General features: G+C 48.8%; 1 protein-coding gene across 1 annotated transcript; it reads left to right on the top strand.

Moving 5' to 3' along the window:
• Positions 1-1,282: 1,282 nt before the first annotated feature.
• On the top strand, positions 1,283-19,121 carry KRTCAP2 (keratinocyte associated protein 2). The gene is made up of 5 exons (XM_068251474.1): positions 1,283-1,384; positions 2,641-2,795; positions 6,167-6,230; positions 13,307-13,373; positions 18,928-19,121. The coding sequence occupies exons 1-5, from the start codon at positions 1,381-1,383 to the stop codon at positions 19,046-19,048; spliced, it is 411 nt and encodes a 136-aa protein (XP_068107575.1). The 5' UTR covers positions 1,283-1,380; the 3' UTR covers positions 19,049-19,121.
• The last annotated feature ends 2,647 nt before the right edge of the window (positions 19,122-21,768 follow it).

Below are 21,768 nucleotides of genomic sequence, written 5' to 3'. Positions count from 1 at the left end.
CTGTCACCAGAATGGGACAATCTCCAGGCTGAGCAGCAGAGGCTACTGTCACCAGGATAGGACAATCTCCAGGCTGAGCTGCAGAGGCTACTTTTACCAGGATAGGACTATCTCCAGGCTGAGCAGCAGAGGCTACTGTCACCAGGATGGGACAATCTCCAGGCAGAGCAGCAGAGGCTACTGTCACCAGGATGGGACAATCTCCAGGCAGAGCTGCAGAGGCTACTTTTACCAGGATAGGACTATCTCCAGGCTGAGCAGCAGAGGCTACTGTCACCAGGATGGGACAATCTCCAGGCAGAGCAGCAGAGGCTACTGTCACCAGGATAGGACAATCTCCAGGCTGAGCAGCAGAGGCTACTGTCACCAGGATGGGACAATCTCCAGGCAGAGCTGCAGAGGCTACTGTCACCAGGATAGGACAATCTCCAGGCTGAGTAGCAGAGGCTACTATGGCCAGGATGGGTCCCTCTCCAGGCTGAGCAGCAGAGGCTACTGTCACCAGGATGGGACAATCTCCAGGCAGAGCAGCAGAGGCTACTGTCACCAGGATAGGACAAGCTCCAGGCAGAGCAGCAGAGGCTACTGTCACCAGGATGGGACAATCTCCAGGCAGAGCTGCAGAGGCTACTGTCACCAGGATGGGACAATCTCCAGGCTGAGTAGCAGAGGCTACTGTCACCAGGATGGGACAATCTCCAGGCTGAGTAGCAGAGGCTATTGTCACCAGGATGGGACAATCTCCAGGCTGAGCAGCAGAGGCTACTGTCACCAGGATGGGACAATCTCCAGGCTGAGCAGCAGAGGTTACTGTCACCAGGATGGGACAATATCCAGCCTGAGCAGCAGAGGCTACTGTGACCAGGATGGGACAATATCCAGCCTGAGCAGCAGAGGCTACTGTGACCAGGATGGGACAATCTCCAGGCTGAGCAGCAGAGGCTACTGTCACCAGGATGGGACAATCTCCAGGCTGGCTGAGTAGCAGAGACTACTTTCACCAGGACGGGACAATATCCAGGCGGAGCAGCAGAGGCCACTGTAACCAGGATGGGTCCCTCTCCAGGCTGAGCAGCAGAGGCTACTGTCACCAGGATGGGTCCCTCTCCAGGCTGAGCAGCAGAGGCTACTGTCACCAGGATGGTTCCCTCTCCAGGCTGAGCAGCAGAGGCTATTTACAAGCTGGAATCCGTGCTTCACTGCTCTGCAGCGACAAGAAAAGAAACTCTAGAACAGTAGCGGCCGTCGTCTAATAATCTTTAATTTCAGCTGCGCATGCGCTGCTTAAAATTAGCTGCGCCTGACGTCACAGAGCCGCGCATGCGCAGCAGGGAAAGTAGTTGCTGACGGGGAGCTGAAATTGTTGGAACAGCGGCGGCAATGGGTGAGATTGGGATTGGGGTGATCTGTGTGCGGGAAGTGGCGGCGGTGGCAGTATGGGAAGGTTACCTGGAAGGGGGGGACAGGCTGAAGAGCGGGGGGAGGGGTGGAGAATGAGGGGAGTAGTGATGACGTGTCCCTCCTGTACACGCTGGCCTGCCCTGCACTATACAGAGCTATAGAACATAATGCAGCATGATGGGGTGCAGGAGGGAAGGGAGGTGCTGCATAATTATATCACCTGGTCCCCCTGGTGGCATCTTCAACTCTCCTCTAGAGATACCCCAGTGATATCTGCACCCCCCCCCCCCCTTTCCCACCTCTTGAAGCACCCCAGTGCAGCTTCACTTTTCTCTGTCAGTATTTATACAGCACTGACCTCTTCTGCAGCACTTTACAGAATACATAGTCAAGTCATTGACTGTCCTCAGAGGAGCTCACAGTCTAATTCCTACCATAGTCCATTGTAGTCTTGGGCCAATTTAACTTAGCTGTGTATGTTTTTGGCCCCATTGACAGCTTCCCCTTGAGGCACCTTAGCAATAGCTCTTCTTTTCCCTTTGAGGTGCCCCACTGATAGCCTCCCCCCCCCCCCCCATCCCTTCTGCTGTACCTCAGTGACAGTTATCACCCCCTTTTCCCCTGGAGGAGCCCCAGTGACAGCCCAATGCCCCCCTTCCGGCAACTCAGTGACAGATTTATTAACACCCTTAACCTGGAAGCACCCCCTTGACAGCCTACTGCCCCCCTTGCCCTGTAAGTGCTGCTCCCTCTGCCTTCTCCTGGAGGTGCTTCAGTGACCACCTGCTGCCCCCCTTCTCCAGAGTTGCTTCAACGATAGCCCATTGCCCCCCTTTCCCCTCCCTCAGTGACACCCCCCTTCTAGCCTGAGACACCTCAGAGACAGCTCCCCACTTCCTGTAGAGGTCTCCTTGCAACAGCTTCCCCGTTCCCCTGAGGGCTCACTGCCCTCCCTACCCTTGGATGTACCTCAAGGACAGTTAACCCCCCAAAAGCTAGTTTAGTTTAGGGGACCAACAGGAAACCTCATAGAGAACAGTTCTCGAATCACAGCACCCTATACAGGACGAAGCATTGTGATTGCAGTTAAAGAGGATGCTGTCTGCCCAATCACGTTAGTGTACTTTCCCTATGGGGTGTCCTGCTGGGCTCCCTAATCTAGCCTAGCGCCAACTTCCCTCCCCCCATGTGCTGATTACTGCTGTGTGTAACGGTGTCTGTTCTTTTTCTCCCTGGCAGCGGTCAGTACGGGTATTTCTCTGGCCCTCTCCTCGCTGGTGTCGCTGCTTCTGTTTGCTGGGATGCAGATGTTCAGCAAGCAGTTGGCTTCTTCAGAGTGGCTGACCATCCTGGGCGGACTGCTGGGCTCCGGAATCTTCTTCTTCTCCCTCACCGTATCCTTACTGTCCATAGTGATCAAGCTGTGTTTTCTGGCCATAGCAGCTGGCACAGTCCTGGCACAAGATGATATCAAGGGTGATTGGCTGTCCAGTGGTAAATGTGGCAGCTGTGGAATGACTGTTCCTGTTTCCTGAGCAGGATACTGCAACCCCCCTCCCCTTCCTTCCTGTCCTCTTTCATGCTCGTCCTCCTTTCTTTCCTCTTCATCTACTTCCCTCCCTTCAGTACTTCCTCTTTCCCTTTCCTCCTCCATCTCTTCCTATTCCTTCTCACCATTTCTTCTAATTCCTGCATGCCTCTTTCATTTCCATCACATCCTCCTCTCCTCTCTCTTTCCTTCCTTTCCTCCGCCACGCTTTCTTCCTTTTCCTCCTTCCAACACTTCTTCCTCCTTTATATGACTTCCTTTTCCCATCCATCACATCCTCCCCCTTTCATTCCCACCATTCCTACCTTTCCTTACTCTGTCTTTCTTCTTGCTTCACTTCTTTCTCCTCTCCTTCCTACCATTCCGTCTCCCGTCCCTTTCTCCATCACTCCCTCCTCGTCTCCTTCCTTCCCTTTCTCCATCACTCCCTTCTCCTTCCTTCCCTTTCTCCATCACTCCCTTCTCCTTCCTTCCCTTTCTCCATCACTCCCTCCTCGTCTCCTTCCTTCCCTTTCTCCATCACTCCCTTCTTCTGCCTTCCCTTTCTCCATCACTCCCTTCTCCTTCCTTCCCTTTCTCCATCACTCCCTCCCCCTCTCCTTCCTTCCCTTTCTTCATCTCTCCCTCCTCCTCTCCTTCCTTCCCTTTCTCCATCGCTCCCTCCTCCTCTCCTTCCTTCCCTTTCTCCATCACTCCCTCCTCCTCTCCTTCCTTCCCTTTCTCCATCGCTCCCTCCTCCTCTCCTTCCTTCCCTTTCTCCATCGCTCCCTCCTCCTCTCCTTCCTTCCCTTTCTCCATCACTCCCTCCTCCTCTCCTTCCTTCCCTTTCTCCATCACTCCCTCCTCCTCTCCTTCCTTCCCTTTCTCCATCACTCCCTCCTCCTCTCCTTCCTTCCCTTTCTCCATCACTCCCTCCTCCTCTCCTTCCTTCCCTTTCTCCATCACTCCCTCCTCCTCTCCTTCCTTCCCTTTCTCCATCGCTCCCTCCCCCTCTCCTTCCTTCCCTTTCTCCATCGCTCCCTCCCCCTCTCCTTCCTTCCCTTTCTCCATCGCTCCCTCCCCCTCTCCTTCCTTCCCTTTCTCCATCACTCCCTCCTCCTCTCCTTCCTTCCCTTTCTCCATCACTCCCTCCTCCTCTCCTTCCTTCCCTTTCTCCATCACTCCCTCTCCTTCCTTCCCTTTCTCCATCACTCCCTCCTCCTCTCCTTCCTTCCCTTTCTCCATCACTCCCTCCTCCTCTCCTTCCTTCCCTTTCTCCATCACTCCCTCCTCCTCTCCTTCCTTCCCTTTCTCCATCACTCCCTCCTCCTCTCCTTCCTTCCCTTTCTCCATCACTCCCTCCTCCTCTCCTTTCTTCCCTTTCTCCATCACTCTCTCCTTCCTTCCCTTTCTCCATCACTCTCTCCTTCCTTCCCTTTCTCCATCACTCTCTCCTTCCTTCCCTTTCTCCATCACTCTCTCCTTCCTTCCCTTTCTCCATCACTCTCTCCTTCCTTCCCTTTCTCCATCACTCTCTCCTTCCTTCCCTTTCTCCATCACTCTCTCCTTCCTTCCCTTTCTCCATCACTCTCTCCTTCTCTCCTTCCTTCCCTTTCTCCATCACTCTCTCCTTCCTTCCCTTTCTCCATCACTCCCTCCTCCTCTCCTTCCTTCCCTTTCTCCATCACTCCCTCCTCCTCCTCTCCTTTCTCCATCACTCCCTCCCCCTCTCCTTCCTTCCCTTTCTCCATCACTCTTTCCTTTCTCCATTACCCGCTCCCCCTCTCTTTCCTTTCCTTTCTCCATCAATCCCTCCCCCTCTCCTTCCTTCCCTTTCTCCATCAATCCCTCCCCCTCTCCTTCCTTCCCTTTCTCCATCTATCCCTCCCCCTCTCCTTCCTTCCCTTTCTCCATCAATCCCTCCCCCTCTCCTTCCTTCCCTTTCTCCATCAATCCCTCCCCCTCTCCTTCCTTCCCTTTCTCCATCAATCCCTCCCCCTCTCCTTCCTTCCCTTTCTCCATCAATCCCTCCCCCTCTCCTTCCTTCCCTTTCTCCATCAATCCCTCCCCCTCTCCTTCCTTCCCTTTCTCCATCAATCCCTCCCCCTCTCCTTCCTTCCCTTTCTCCATCAATCCCTCCCCCTCTCCTTCCCTCCCTTTCTCCATCAATCCCTCCCCCTCTCCTTCCCTCCCTTTCTCCATCAATCCCTCCCCCTCTCCTTCCTTCCCTTTCTCCATCACTCCCTCCCCCTCTCCTTCCTTCCCTTTCTCCATCACTCCCTCCCCCTCTCCTTCCTTCCCTTTCTCCATCACTCCCTCCCTCCCTCCCCCTCTCCTTCCTTCCCTTTCTCCCTCTCCTTCCTTCCCTTTCTCCATCACTCCCTCCCCCTCTCCTTCCTTCCCTTTCTCCATCACTCCCTCCCCCTCTCCTTCCTTCCCTTTCTCCATCACTCCCTCCCCCTCTCCTTCCTTCCCTTTCTCCATCACTCCCTCCCCCTCTCCTTCCTTCCCACCACTTTTTCTTCCTTCCCTTTCTCTATCACCCCCTCATCCTCTCCTTCCTTCTCACCATTCCTTATTTCTTTATTTTTGCTCACAATCTGCCTTGCCTCCTTTCACCCGCTCCCTTCCTTCTTTCTTCCTTGCAATCCTTCCCTGTTTTTGTCTCTCTTCCTTTCTCCTACCCTCATCCTTTACTGTGCTAGAAAGGTTAACATTTTCCGAGTCTTCAATTATATCTGTGTTTTTTATAAAGGATATTTGGGGGGCCACATAAACCCCTCCCTCAGGTCCTATTCCTATGTACTGTAGCACAAGGGGCTAAAATATGAATCAGGTGGAGATGCGCTTGGTAGATGTTTGCATTGGCATCTCAGCCTCATGTCTTATGCCCTGTGTAGGGATGACAATGCTTAGAACTCCTGGAGAAGCATGTGATCAGTTTAATCAGTAGATTTGTAAGGCTCTGATTTGCTGATCATGATCATGTGTTAAACCAGGAAGTCATTACAGCAAATCGGAACCTTACAAATCTATCAGCTGATCACACGGTTCTCCTAAGCATTGCCAACCCTATTCCTGTGTAGTCTTTGCTGTAGTCAGCCTGATCTGGTTATCAGGATGATAGAAGTGTGGCACAAAGAGTGATAAGAGGACAGCCATGTTGCTCTTTTTATAAATGTGTCCTATTGATTTTTATTAAAACTATCCAGAGATTTCCCTTAACCCGGACCTCAGGCCTTTAGTAACCTGGAAAACCTCATCTTCGGAAAAGGATTTCAGGCCAAAATCTTCCCAGAGGGTGAGTGTGACCCCAAATCTTCCTACAGATTGCTGAGATGAAAACACACACACCCACACTGCACACACACCCACACTGCACACACACCCACACTGCACACACACCCACACTGCACACACACCCACACTGCACACACACCCCCACTGCACACACACCCCCACTGCACACACACCCACACTGCACACACACCCACACTGCACACACACCCACACTGCACACACACCCCCACTGCACACACACCCCCACTGCACACACACCCCCACTGCACACACCCCCACTGCACACACCCCCACTGCACACACCCCCACTGCACACACCCACACTGCACACACCCACACTGCACACACCCACACTGCACACCCACCCACACTGCACACACCCACTACACACACCCACACTGCACACCCACCCACACTGCACACACCCACTACACACACCCACACTGCACACACCCACTACACACTACACACCCACTACACACCCACTACACACTACACACACTACACACACTACACACACCACACACACTACACACACTACACACACCACACACACTACACACACCACACACACCACACACACTAAACACACCACACACACATACCCACACTGCACACACCCACACTGCACACACCCACTGCACACACCCACACTGCGCACACACACACACACACTGCGCACACACACACACACCCACACTGCACACACCCACACTGCACACACCCACACTGCACACACCCACACTGCACACACCCACACTGCACACACCCACACTGCACACACACCCACACTGCACACACACCCACACTGCACACACACCCACACTGCACACACACCCACACTGCACACACACCCACACTGCACACACACCCACACTGCACACACACCCACACTGCACACACACCCACACTGCACACACACCCACACTGCACACACACCCACACTGCACACACACCCACACTGCACACACCCACACTGCACACACCCACACTGCACACACCCACACTGCACACACCCACACTGCACACACCCACACTACACACACACCCACACTACACCCACACCCACACTACACCCACACCCACACTGCACACACCCACACTGCACACACCCACACTACACACACACCCACACTGCACACACACCCACTACACACACACCCACTACACACTACACACACACACACACTACACACACACACCACACACACTACACACTACACACTACACTACACACACCCACTACACACACACACACTACACACTACACTACACACACACACTACACTACACACACACACTACACTACACTACACACACACACTACACTACACTACACTACACACACCCACTACACACACCCACACTACACACACCTACACACACACGCACACTACACACTATACACACACACACACGCACACTACACACTATACACACACACACACACACTACACTACACACACACACACACTGCACTACACACACACTACACTACACACACACTACACACACACTACACTACACTACACACACACACTACACACTACACACACACACACACTACACACGCACACTACACACGCACACTACACACGCACACTACACACGCACACTACACACACACACACACACTACACTACACACACCCACTACACACACACACACACTACACACACACACACATACACACTACACTACACTACACTACACTACACTACACTACACTACACCACACACCCACTACACACACACACACACACACACACACACACACACACACACACACACACACACACACACACACACACACACCTACACACATACACACTACACTACACACATACACACACTACACACATACACACACATACACACACTACACACATACACACACATACACACATATACACACACACACACACACATATACACACACACACACACACACACAATACACACATACACTACACACATATACACACATATACACACATATACACACATATACACACATATACACACATATACACACTACACACACACATACACACATATACACATATACACACTACACACACACATACACACATACACACATACACACACTATACACACATACACACACACTACACACACACACACACACACACACACACACACACACACACACACACACACACACACACACACCTACACACACACACACACCTACACACACACACACACACACACCTACACACATACACACTACACTACACACATACACACACTACACACATACACACACTACACACATACACACACTACACACATACACACACTACACACACACACACACACACACACACACAATACACACACAATACACACATACACTACACACATATACACACACATACACACATATACACACTACACACACACATACACACATATACACACTACACACACACACATACACACATATACACACTACACACACACATACACACATACACACATACACACACTACACACACACACACACACACACACACACACACTACACACACACACACACACACACACACACACACACACACACACACACACACACACACACACACACACACACACACACACACACACACACACACACACACACACCCACTACACACACACACTACACTACACTACTCTACACACACCCACTACACACGCAACTCTACACGCACACACTCTGTGAACTCCTCATACAATCCAAATTTCTGATACATGTCAGATTTGCTGCTTAGGAATAAGAATTGACAAAAAGCGTCAGTCACCCTACTTGTGCATCACCGCAAGATGGTGCCATTTTATCAGTGTCCTCAGAGTGACCCTGGGCACCTAAGGCTTGGTTCCCACAGATGGTTGCAGTGCGGTTTTGTTAAGTTGGACCTGAACTCAGAACTTCCTCTTTGCTCTGAAAGGTATGCAACAGCATAATTACCTTTCAGGAAACACATTTCTTTGTTACAGCTCATACAAATCCTGCAATAAATTGACAGTGTGTCTACTTATTGCTTTCATAGAAGTAGAAATAGGGTTAACATCTTGTATTAATAAATTAGCTGTGCTGCAGAGCTGAAGAAATCAAATTACAGTGGTGCTTAGTCACGGATGAGGAGGGATTAGACAGGCTAAACTCTCTAAATACATACAGGGTGCATTTCTCTGTTTCCCTTCTGTCCTGTGCAAGAGTTCAGGTCCCCTTTAACCACTTCCCCAGTAATTGAATCAGAGCATTTGTGGAAGAGTTTGCGATAACCATTTCAAGGCGTTTGTGATTCGCCATATTCAATTTGACTAGGCATGAGCCTGGTACTCGCCTTCAATTTTGATTGGCCAATTTAAGCACCTCCTTGTAGTATAAGACCAGTGTTCTCCCCAGGCTCTTTTAGCTGGGACCAGTTTTGGTGAGCACCCGGCTGTCATCGGCTCACCTCCTCCTATGCTGTAAGCAGAATTGCACACAGAAGCACCGGCCCTGCATTCTCTTATCATGCCCCACCCGGCTACTTTATCATGCCAGCCGGCTGGAAATAAAACTCTGGGGTGAACACTGAAGGGTCAACAGCTATTGAATACTAGGAGCTGATTATGTAGGTAAACCCTTCTACTACAAGGAGGTGGTAAAATTGGTCAGTGATTGGCCAATCATAATTGAAGGTGTGTACCAGGCTTTAGACTTTGCTTGAAGCTAATTTTCATCCACCAGTCCACTGACCAATATTACCACCTCCATGTAGGATGAGAGCTTACCGACACAATCTGCTCCTAGTATTTACAATCTGTTGATCCTCATGCTACACGGAGTTGGTCAAATTGTGTCCGCATGCAAATGACTTGAAGAGCTACTGATAACAGGCGTTTCGAACAATCCAACTGCCGGATCTATTCACACGACTGTTGGTGTGATATCGTGCAGTTGATGCGTGTTTACAAGACGTTTAAACAACTTGTACTTGTTGTCCATGTGTAGTCAGTCGTTCTGCTTGCGTGCGTAATATGTAAATTAGTTGGTCGTTTATCCGTCCGGACGTGTGGACATACAGGTCGTGTGGGTGGTTGTGCGCTTGTTGGACGTGTGTATGTAGCTTCCCTGCTAGGGCTGTAGAGTCGGTCCAAAAATCATCCGACTCCTCAGTTTATGAAACCACCAACTCCGACTCCAGGTACTCTGGCCCTGACTCCTCGACTCCACAGCCCTGTTCACTGCTGCTGCAGATCTTTCCCGTTGACTCACTTGCGGTGTCAACTAGCCCTTAGCTGAGAGGCAAGATGCCGTCACCCAGTAGGGCAGTCGCAAGTACAATGTCAATGGGGGGAGGGGTTACTATTATTTGTACAATATTGCACACATACGAGGCTGACACGCAACAGGTTCTACTTAAAGATCTTGTTGGGCCAGATTTCTCGATCAGGAGCAGAGAAAAATGCTCAGAGTAACCATTCAAAATCTTTGTTTCACTTAAAAGTAAAAATCTGATTGGTTGCTCTGGTCAGTTGCTCCAGTTTTCTTTCCACTTGTTTTGATAAATCTACATTGTTGAATAAAGAGCTTGTGTTGCATGTCAAGTGGTACAGTACTTACACTGCCAGGATGTTGGCTTCCTAGTTTTTGTTGGTTGTTACAGACTCCTTTGGGATTGGGTTTGCAGATGCTGTCCTGGGTTGGGGGCTTATTAGTTTTATGAGCAGTCTGCTTGGTAGGTTGGGATATAAATGTGTCTTTTTTCCTGGGTGAGGGTGTGCTGAGAGATTACATTATTCAGTTCTGACCTGTATGGAATGAGGTCAAGTTCATGGTTGCTCACCTTGGTGGGTTGACATCAGGTTGGTTGTCCTTAGATGGGGGTCTAATTCGGTTTACTGTTACCTTAGCCGAAGGTTGTCCATTTGTGATATGATGTGAATGATTATTGTTTATGTAGATTAATGCACTTTAGCACTGGGCACTCCTGCACAAGCACTTTTCTGTACCCCTGACGAAGCCCCCATTTTAAAGGGGTGAAACATGTAGGGTTTTTTTATGTGGGGTGAAGGTGTTTTGTCTATATAGCAGTGTGCATTGAGGTAACCCCCTGTTGCTTTTATTGGGGTGGGGCTATGAAACAGTTACCAAACCTCAATCCACTGTTTTGTTTTTTTTTGTCCACGTCACAATTGATTATATTGGTGCCACAAATGTTTCTGAGGGCCCGTTTCCAGTAGGGCGGTTTTGCCGGCGATTCTGCAGAGTTTCCCCGCACATGATTCGCACGGGGAAACTGCCATAGGGGATGACGGCGCCGCGGCGGAATCTCTTGCGGGAGCGATTCGCCCGGAACCCCCTGCAGAATTCGCCGCGGAGGCTCCGAATCCCATAGCCGTGCATGGCACGGCTCATGGGATTCGCCTGCGATCCCGCCCACCCGCTCAGTGCGGCGTGCGTCTGTGAGACGCACGCCGCACTAGTGGAGACGAGCCCTAACTCTTTACAATTAATAAAAGTTAAAGGGACTCAGAGCTGAATATTTTAAAAGATTTTATACATACCTGGGGCTTCCTCCAGCCCCATCCTTTCCGATCGCTCCCACGCCGCCGTCCTCCGCTGGCCGCAGCTTCGGGAACCGGTTACCGTCACTGACGTCAGTCGCGGCTAGCTACGCAAGAGAAGGGCGCCCTCTATGAATCACTCCAGTGGCTGGAGAGATGTGCAAACAGCGCACTTCTCTTACGTCAGACTGGCTCTGACTGACGGAAGTGACGGGACCCGGTACTGAGGCAGCGGAGGGCGGAGGCGTGGGAGCGATTGGAGCGGATGGGGCTGGAGGAAGCCCCAGGTATGTATAAAACATTTTTAAATATTCAGCTCTGGTACACTTTTTAAAGTTTTAGGCCTTAGTCTCCTCCAATAAGGTTAAATTCTGTGTATTTGGTCTAATTCAATTGACAGCTGCTTTTCTGGTGGGTGCAGCATCCTGGGTGGGATGAAGTCGTGTTGTGTGTTTCCCAGGTTGAGATGGGATCAGTATAGGTTGGTAGGTACTCTACTGGGTGAGATGGGATTGGGTTGAGGAGCATGCTCTTGGATAAGTGAGGATTCTGTTGGTGGTTACTTTGCTGGATGTTATGTGTTCAAACAGGGTTGGTAAGCATTTCTCTGGATGGGACTGAGTTGGGTTTAGTCGGTGGGATGTCCCTAGTTAGGATAGAATTGGGTTAATAAGTGCTCCCGCCAACTAGTAAAGACCCAGTTGGTGGGTACGTACTCTCCTGAATTGTATGGGCTGCTTCAATGTCCCCTAGGTGGAATAAGATAGGATTAGGTGATAGCTACTTCCGTGGGTTGGGTTGGTTGCAGTTTGTTTTTTTGGCATACTTTTCTGTCTTGGAAGGAGTGAAGGTGAGTTGGAGAGAACAGGTTGTTGGGTACTCCTTTATGTGGGAGGGGATCAGATTTTGTAGGTGGGCGCTCCCCTGTGTTTGAATTAGTTGGTGGTATTCAACTAGCTGAGATGGGATTGGGTTGGTGGTATTCCTCTGGGTGGGGTGGAGATGTACTTGTGGTTCTTGTACAGAAGAAAAAAGAGAAACAGAGAGCCCACAACAGTGTAGTGTGTTTAATTTAATGAGTAAATGGTTGAAGAGGATAAATAATACTCACAAACAAGGGTTACCACTCAGCAACCACTGTACAGGCAGGTGGGGAGATTACACCCAACCCCACTCAGGTTAAGAAGTCACTCTCTGTAGAAAAGTAGGGGATAATACCCCTCCACCAAGGATGGACTGGAATATACACTGTAAATGTGAAGGCGTTGGTGACAAGAATAAAATACGCTAAAATCTGTTTAAGAAGGGAGATGGTGGTGGACTTCTCCCCCCCAAAGGTAGACAAGATTCTGTTGATTCAGTCAACAATTCACTTTATTTGAATGCTCCACAATGCAACACGTTTCACAGGTACAATCCTACTTCATCAGGCAGATATCGGAGCAGCTGGTAGCAAGCCAAGCGCCTCTGTGTGGTTGTTCTAGTTAGATAACAGCTTCTATCTTTGCTTTGCAGTGCTGGTTTGCCTCTTCGTTGCCCTCTTCGCCTCAGGGCTGGTGCACAGAGTCTGCGTCACTACGTGGTGAGTATAAAATGTCACAGATGGGAATTATTTATATTGCTGCCATAATTCAAAACAATAATCAGTACCAATAGTCCTAATCAGTGACGGGCTCACTAGTTATTACGAGTGACTATGCATGATTTAAATGAGGCTTCATTTCCTCAGGTGTGCGGCAGGAAACAAGGGGTTATTTACCCGTGCCTGGTCCTAATAAACATATTAACCACCTTAGCAGTATGGACGTTCTCAGCTCGTCCATTACCTGGTGGGTCGTTTTTGACAATTGTTTTTTTTTTTTAAACACGCAGCTAGCACTTTGCTAGCTGCGTTTCACTCAATCGCCGTGGCTACGCCTCTACGTGCCGCAAAAGAGGGCCCCCCCCCCCAAACCCATTGCGCAGCCTGGCCAATCACAGCCAGGCTGCGCTAAGGGGTGGATCAGGACTCCCCCTGACATCGATGGCGTCATTCCTTTCATCGCCATGGCAACAAGGGAAGCCCTAGCAGGAAATCCCGTTCAGAGCGGGATTTCCTGTTGGGTATGATCGCCGGCGGCTATCGGAGGGGTGGGAGGGATGAGGCAGGGAGGGGGGAATCATGTAGCTAGCACTAGGCTACATGATAGGCTAGCTACATGATGATAAAAAAAAGTGAAAAAAAACCACCTGCGGCCGAGCGCCGCAAAACAATCAAACACCAGGATGGTTAAGTGACTGCTACCAAATGCAAGACAAATCCTACTGTTCCCGGTCAAACCTCAACCATACAAATTCAGCGCAGGTCACCAGGCACTAGAACCTCTCCACATCAGTACTCCGGTAAAACCATCATGTTTGTTAGGTAGTGAATACAGTAATAGAAAGATCTAAGGGGTTGATTCACTAACAATAATCGTGCGGGTACCCTCCTGTTACTCGCGCTATTTATTAATCAGTCTGCATAATACGAGCGCTACTGGCAGCGTAGCGCGTAATTAACATCAGTGACATGAGCGGACGATATGCTGCTGTTGTGCAGCATAGTGAGCGCTAGTAACTTTACGCCTGCTATTTGCTAATAATGGGCTCCACTTGTCCCGCCCTCAGCCCCGGCGGGTCCAGTCACTTTAAAGGATGCGATCCCCCCACAATCAAAGTGGGGGGGATCACGTTCATTAAAGTGACTGGACCCGCCGGAGCTCAGGGCGGGACAAGTGGAGCCCATTATTAGCAAATACCAGGCGTAAAGTTACTAGAGCTCACTATACTGCACAACAGCAGCATATCGTCCGCTCATGTCACTGATGTTAATTACGCGCTACGCTGCCAGTAGCGCTCGTATTATGCAGACTGATTAATAAATAGCGCGAGTAACAGGAGGGTACCCGCACGATTATTAGTGAATCAACCCCTAAGTGTGATCTGTTTATTGTAGTTACAAGAAAAACAAAATAAGGGGAAATAAAATGTACATCAGGGGAGGTCCTGAATTACAGGGTACCTCTCAGCATGAAAGTGCTTTGTATAAAAGCCAAAAGAGAATCTGTATTGTTAAAATCGCACGAAAGTAAACATACCAGTGCATTAGGGGACATCTCCTATTACCCTCTGTCACAATTTCGCCGCTCCCCGCTGCATTAAAAGTGGTTAAAAACAGTTTTAACAAGTTTGTTTATAAACAAACAAAATGGCCACCAAAACAGGAAGTAGGTTGATGTACAGCATGTCCACACATAGAAAATACATCCATACACAAGCAGGCTGTATACACCCTTCCTTTTGAATCTCAAGAGATCATTTGTGTGTCTCTTTCCCCCTGCAGCTCTCATCCACTGAAGTGTCAGGCTGTTTCTTCCTGCAGAGTGCAGACAGCTCTGCCCGTATGTAATTCATCAGTATGTGAAAGCCCAGCCAGCTCAGAGGACGATTTATTAAGCTTGTAAAAGATAATAGAGCAGAGAGAAGCTGACCTAATCTAAATAATACACAGGCAGTGTGCAGAGAGGGGCCTGGAGGGGGGAGATGCATCACAGAACCACAACACTGAAGAACTTGGCAGCCTTCCAGACACAGGGCGACAAGTCCGACAGGGGAAAGATAAGCTGATTTATTACAGAGATGGTGATAGTAGAAAGTGCTGCAGTAAGCCAGAGCACATTAGAATAGGTATAGGAACTTGTAGGATGGTAGAAAATAGGATTACATTTTTGTTACGGAGTCTCTTTAAAAATTGTCCCATTTGAAGCCTGCGCATTCGGTTTTGCACACTGGTGTCCCCAGAGATCACTGGATGCTAGGAACACAAGGAGAAAAATTGCAGCATCCAGGACATCGCATAGGAATCGTGTGTAGTGTAAAAGAACCCTCTGGGCTCTGATGCAACTAAACTTTGTTGCAATTTTAAAAGCTCTTGCATGCTGTGTCTTTTCTCCTTGTGTTCCTAGCATCTAGTGTAAAAGAAGCCTCAATGTCATTTTAAAACGTAGGACTTTAATCACTGTCACTCTTGTGACTTTGCTTCATGTTTTACTTTAAAGGGGGGAGGGGGAGATTTTAAGTTTGCCGGGGCTTATTTCAGCCCCATGGACTCGTACTGTGCCTACGAGGTCTTTCTGATCCTTCTGGCCAGCAGTGGCGACCCTCGCAAAGCTTGGCTGTCGCCGGCATTCAGGGGCTACTACACATGCACGGCTCCAAGCCGCGCACACACGGGTCGCGTTGCCGGGAGCGTTCTGCACATGCACAGTAGTGATTTTCCCATACTGCGCATGCGCACACACTCCCGGTTTAGGGTGCGCACAGCTCGGAGCCCTGCATGCGCTGTAGCCCCTGGCCGGTGTCGACAAGCCAGCTTTGCGGGGGTCGCCGCTGCTGACTGGAGGGGATCAGGAGGACGTCATTGGCACAGTACAAATCCAGGGGGCTGGAAGAAGCCCCAGGCAAGTTTAAAATAATTTTTTATTTTTTTGACTTGAGCTTCCCTTTAATTACAAGACCTCAGAATTCTGTCTTAAAGTGAACCTGTGTTTACAGTCCTGTGAATCTGGGGACTGGCATTGCTGGTTTGCAGGGAGTCCTGCTCCTGCAGCACACTGAATAGTTAAGCCCCATCCTTGACAAGCATGCAGGTTAGGACTTGTGACGTTCCTGGTGCATGCTTGTTACTCTGCAGGCGCGTGAGATCCAGCAGCCAGCGAGTTCACAAGCTTTTCTGGCTCAGAGAATAACTAAAGTATTAAGCAGGGGTCCCACTTAAGCAGTTTTTCTACAGATGAACCTGTTTTCTTGGCAGGCAGAACAGCTGACTGTCGGGAATGGGGAATCGCACGTATTGTGCGATAAAAAGCAACAGTGCTGGCTCCACTCCCCCCCCCCCCCCCCCCCCACACACACACACACACTTAATTGTGCATTGGAAAGCATTATGAGTGTTTTCGTAATTAATGCAGGCGGCGTTAATTACTATTCCCCCTCAAAGGTGTCATACATTGGGGGTAAGACGCAATTTAGGTATTGCTTTTATCGTAATTTAGGCTCCGTCTTTTGCCGGCGCCCAAATTACTCACTGAGCGCTGCTATCGCCATAATTCACATTACAGGCTATGGTGGCACCCAAATGTCCTAGGCCGAGTGGAGCCCTTTTTACCTGACTCAAGAATCCATGTGGGAGTGCAGGTAGACTGCTGCCCCTAACAGAAGCAGGAGCTTCTAAACTTTTTGTTTTGTGGTTATTTTCCTTTAAATGCGATATCTCATGTGGTCACTAGGTGGCAGCATAATCCAAAGAATAAGTAAGGTAGTTTAATTTGTGTGTGTGTAACAAGAAGTTCCCGGCAAGCAAATCCTGACACCAGAAGTGAGAGACATATGGAGGCAGGGCTGTGGAGTCCGTACAAAAATCATCTGACTTCAACTCTGACTCCGACTCCTCAGTTTATGAAACCTTTGACTCCAAGTGCCCAAAATGGCTCTGACTTCAATCCTTAGTCTAATACTTACCAGGGTTGTGGATTTTGTACAAAAATCATTCGACTCCTCAATTTATGAAACCTCCAGCTCCAGGTACCCCAAATTGCTCCAACTCCACAGCCCGGTATGGAGGCTGACATATTTATTTCCTTTAAATAATGCACATTGCCTGGCTGTCCTGCTGATCCTCTTCCTCTAATACTTGTAGGGCATTAGCTGCATGTTTGTTTCAGGTGTGTGATTCAGACACTACTGCAGCCAAAGAGATCAGCAGTTTAAAAGGAAATAAATATGGCAGCCTCCATATCTCTCTCACTTCAGGTGTTATTATTTATTATTTAGTATTTATATAGCGCCAACATCTTCCACAGCGCTGTACAGAGTATCTATTGTCTTGTCACTAACTGTCCATCTGAGGAGCTCACAGTCTAGTCCTTACCATAGTCATATGTCTATATCGTGTAGTGCATGTATCATAGTCTAGGGACAATTAAAGGGGAAGCCAATTAACTTATCTGTATGTTTTTGGAAACCGGGGTACCCGGATGAAACCCACGCAGACACGAGGAGAACATACAAACTCCTTGCAGATGTTGACCTGGCCGGGATATGAACCGGGATCCCAGCGCTGCAAGGCGAGAGCGCTAACCACTAGGCCACCATGCTGCGCAGGTGTGCTTTAAAGTGCACTGAGCACCCTTTAAACCTTTTTGCTTTTTACAATGAACCTGAGGTGTGTAACTTAGTGTTCGGGGTGCCTGGGGGTTAGGGGGAGTGCCATTGTTTACCTCTGGGGGCTGCGCCTGTATGCAGTTTCTGTGATCTTCTTGCTGTGTAGAGAAGTTCCTCTCCAATATGGGTGACCCCAAGAGCTGGCACTTACTCATCATGTACAGCTCTGAGCAGATAACCATCACTAGGGAATGCTGTGTGTTGTTGTGTAGATGCTTCCCAGCATGCTGTGCGTTTTATGCAAATTCCATCACTGAGATTTGCGGAATCGGGACCAGGTAGCAGCGGGTTGCTGAATTTGATTATGATTGGCGGATGCGTTCCTTAAAGAGGAACTCCAGCCTAAACAAACATACTGTCATTAAGTTACATTACTTATGTTAATTAAAATAGATAGGTAATATAATCTCTTACCCACCCTGTTTTAAAAGAACAGGCAAAACTTTGTGATTTCATGAGGGCAGCCATCTTTTTCAGGGGGCAGCCATCTTTTTCAGGGGGCAGCCATCTTTTTCATGTGGCAGCCATCTTTTTCATGGGGCAGCCATCTTTTTCATGGGGCAGCCATCTTTTTGGTTGAAAGGAGGTGACAGGGAGCATGAGACACAGTTCCAACTGTCCTGTGTCCTGATCACCCTCCCATTTGATAGGCAACGAGAACAACAACATCAGAAATCCCATCATGCTTTGCACAGCATCAGGGGAAAAAAGCCCGGGCAGTTTTCTTTGATGGGGCGGAGCTTAGCTAAAAATGCAGCTAAAAATGACACTTCTATAAGAAAAACAAAGTTCTGATGCTGTGAAACTGTTAAAGAAACACCAAGCCTTTTTAGCTCTGCTGAGTAGATTTTTAATCTGGCGTTTCACTTTAACCCCTCTCATTTCCTCCTTAGCTTTATCTTCTCCCTGGTGGACATCTATTATGTGAACAAGATCTCCTCCGGACTGTACCAGACAGCGACGCCCGCAATGACGCCGGGGAAGGTGGTCGGGAAGAGTAAGAAGAGGTCCTGATCCCCTCCCCCCACTCCCCGTTTGTACATTCCACCCCAAATGTCGGGAAATAAAGTGCCACATATTTCTACTACTCTGTGTGTGGGTGTGGCTTGATAGTCTGGACGCCAAACTCCTCCTACAGACACGCCCTTCCCAGAAAGCCAATCAGATTGGTCTCCATCACCCGCGTGCAGCAGGCCTTAGCAGTCAGTATTCCTCTTCTGGGCGGATACATGGCCTGTGCACGGCATCTGGCAGACCTAAACTCCATTATCTGTCAAAGAAGCCCAGCCAAACCCCAAATTATAACCACTTCAGGACCGCCTTTAGTAAAATCTACTAACCTTATATGAACACTAGTTTCTGACACGTAGATTTTACTGCAGCAGTCTTTTGCGCTCTGACAAATGACACCTGGAAGGAATGAGGAGCAATTGGCTATGGTTACATTATCACTTTTGCTCCCTTTTACCCCCTTGGCGTTATGATTCTTTCCGGATTTTAGAGTCTAAAAGCGGTACCATGTTTTTTTCACCCTTTCAGACCCTAAAACCGGGAAAAAATCCTGCTGCTAAGGAGATCTGACCTGGGATCCAGCGCTGCAGTTTTCCCTCCATCCTCCGGGTGTGCTGTGAGATTGCCAGCTGTCATTATTTTCACTGAAGTTCATCTTTAAAGGGTAGATCTGCGCTGCTAAAAAAAAAACAAAAAAAACTGCACTCACCTGGGGCTTCTTCCAGCTCCTGGCAGTCCATCTGTGCCCTCCTGGCAGCTCCTGTGTCTCCCGGTGTCCAGCGGTGAAGAAGCTGACCTCGCCAGGTCGGCTTCCGGTTCGGCGTCATGTGCGTTCCACGTGACCCCCCGCCATGGAGCGCACAGAAGCCAACCTGGAAGCCGACCTGACGAGGTCGGCTTCTTCACCGCTGGATGCCCGGAGGGAGAGGAGCTGCGTCGAGGGCACCAATCGACTGCCAGGAGCTGGAAGAAGCCCCAGGTGAGTGCAGTTTTTTTTTTTTAGCAGCGTGAACCTTCCCTTTAAGTCAGGCTTATTATTATTATTATTATTATTTATTGTATTTATAAAGCGCCAACATATTACGCAGCGCTGCACAATAGATAAATGGGTTAACATACAGGTAGAACATACGGAAACTCACTACAAAACAAGATCATGCAAATGATTTGATAACAATACAGTGTCTTATGTACTTATGTACAAGGCTTAATACTTTTAGGCATAGACCCTGAGCCAGCATGCAGATCAGGTGGTCTGACTGGATTAGACACATGGTTGTTTCAGGTGTGTGATTCAAACACTACTACAGCCAAAGAGATCAGCAGGATAGCAAGGTAAATGGTATTGTTTAAAAGGAAATCAATTTTGGCAGCCTCCATATTTCTCTCAATTCAGGTTCCTTTTATAGGACATCAGAGCTGACCCACTATGGGGCTGACAACAGGACCATGGAGCACAGCGTACCTGCGACGAGGGACATACTGACTTGTAGGGGCTGGATGAAGCACCAGTTAAAGAGGAACTCCAGTGAAAAGAACGTAATGAACCAAAGTGCTTCATTTTTACAATAATGTATAAATGATTTAGTCAGTGTTTGCCCATTGTAAAATCGTTCCTCTCCCTGACTTACATTTATCATATGGTGACATTTTTACTGGTGGCAGGTGATGTCAGTAGAAGTACTAGCTGCTGCTTGCTTTTTTGGCAGTTGGAAACAGCTGTTATTTCCCACAATGCAACAAGGCTCCCACAGAGTGATGTCAGCACCATGGTCACTGTGGGAGGGGTTTCACCACAATATCGGCCATACAGAGCCCCTGATGATCTATCTGTGAAAAAGGAATAGATTTCCCATGGGAAAGGGGGTATCAGCTACTGATTGGGATGAAGTCCAATCCTTGGTCATGTTTTCTCTTTAAGTAAATCTGTATATACACTGTACAGTAGTTTTGTCAGCTCAGATGTCTTCTAAAGAAACTATAAAGTCTAAAATCAGCATTGCACGTATCCTGTCATAAAAACGTATGACTTTACCAGTGTATTTGATGTAACTTTCCTCCTGAGCCCTGTATGCACTGACTTTCCACTGCAGATGGAGAGGGTGGAGTTTCTGAAATGAATAAATAGCAGGTGAGTTATTAACTCCACCACCCGCCAATCCTTGCAGCACTAATGGAGAGTCTTACATTGCAGGCTTTTGCACAGGATTATTTTTTCACCAGTTGTCCTTTTTAAGGTACCCATACATACATCGATTTTTCCCATCGATTCCCAGCCGATTCAATTCATCTGCTGGGAGTTGATTCCCCACAAATCTGTGATCTATTGTTTAACCGAAAATCGATAGAAAGTATTGATCAGACAAGACGAAAAATCTGAGTGCATCAGTGGTGGTGCAGGAGCGGAAGTCGATCGATAGTCCATAGTGCAACGCTGTGGTTCCCTGCTGGAATCTTTTGACAATCTATGTATTGTGTGTGGTAGGAACCGATAGTAACTCCTTTTTCCCCTCTGCTGTCAACCTCTTGAACTTGCTTCTGGCCCTCCCACCTCCAGCGCCCTCCCCTATCATTCTCCCCCCAGGTTACGGTTGTTGGGTCAATAAGACTGTATGAACACTGTGTTCATACTCGCATCCTGTTGTCACCCCCCCCCCCCCCCCCCCAGAAGCTACTAGAGCTTTTTTTGAGTGTTTAAAGAGAACCCGAGGTGGGTTTGAAGA

This window comes from Hyperolius riggenbachi, chromosome 9 (assembly GCF_040937935.1).
Source record: "Hyperolius riggenbachi isolate aHypRig1 chromosome 9, aHypRig1.pri, whole genome shotgun sequence".
NCBI lineage: Eukaryota > Metazoa > Chordata > Amphibia > Anura > Hyperoliidae > Hyperolius > Hyperolius riggenbachi.
The sequence above is the reverse complement of the archived record's forward strand: the minus strand, read 5'-3'. Positions and strand labels throughout refer to the sequence as shown.

Bases quoted from the DNA above. Each gene is read 5' to 3' on its own strand.
- KRTCAP2 (XM_068251474.1), top strand. The intron at 6,231-13,306 runs GTGAGTGTGACC...TTTGCTTTGCAG, and splicing joins GGCCAAAATCTTCCCAGAGG to TGCTGGTTTGCCTCTTCGTT. The intron at 13,374-18,927 runs GTGAGTATAAAA...TTTCCTCCTTAG, and splicing joins AGAGTCTGCGTCACTACGTG to CTTTATCTTCTCCCTGGTGG.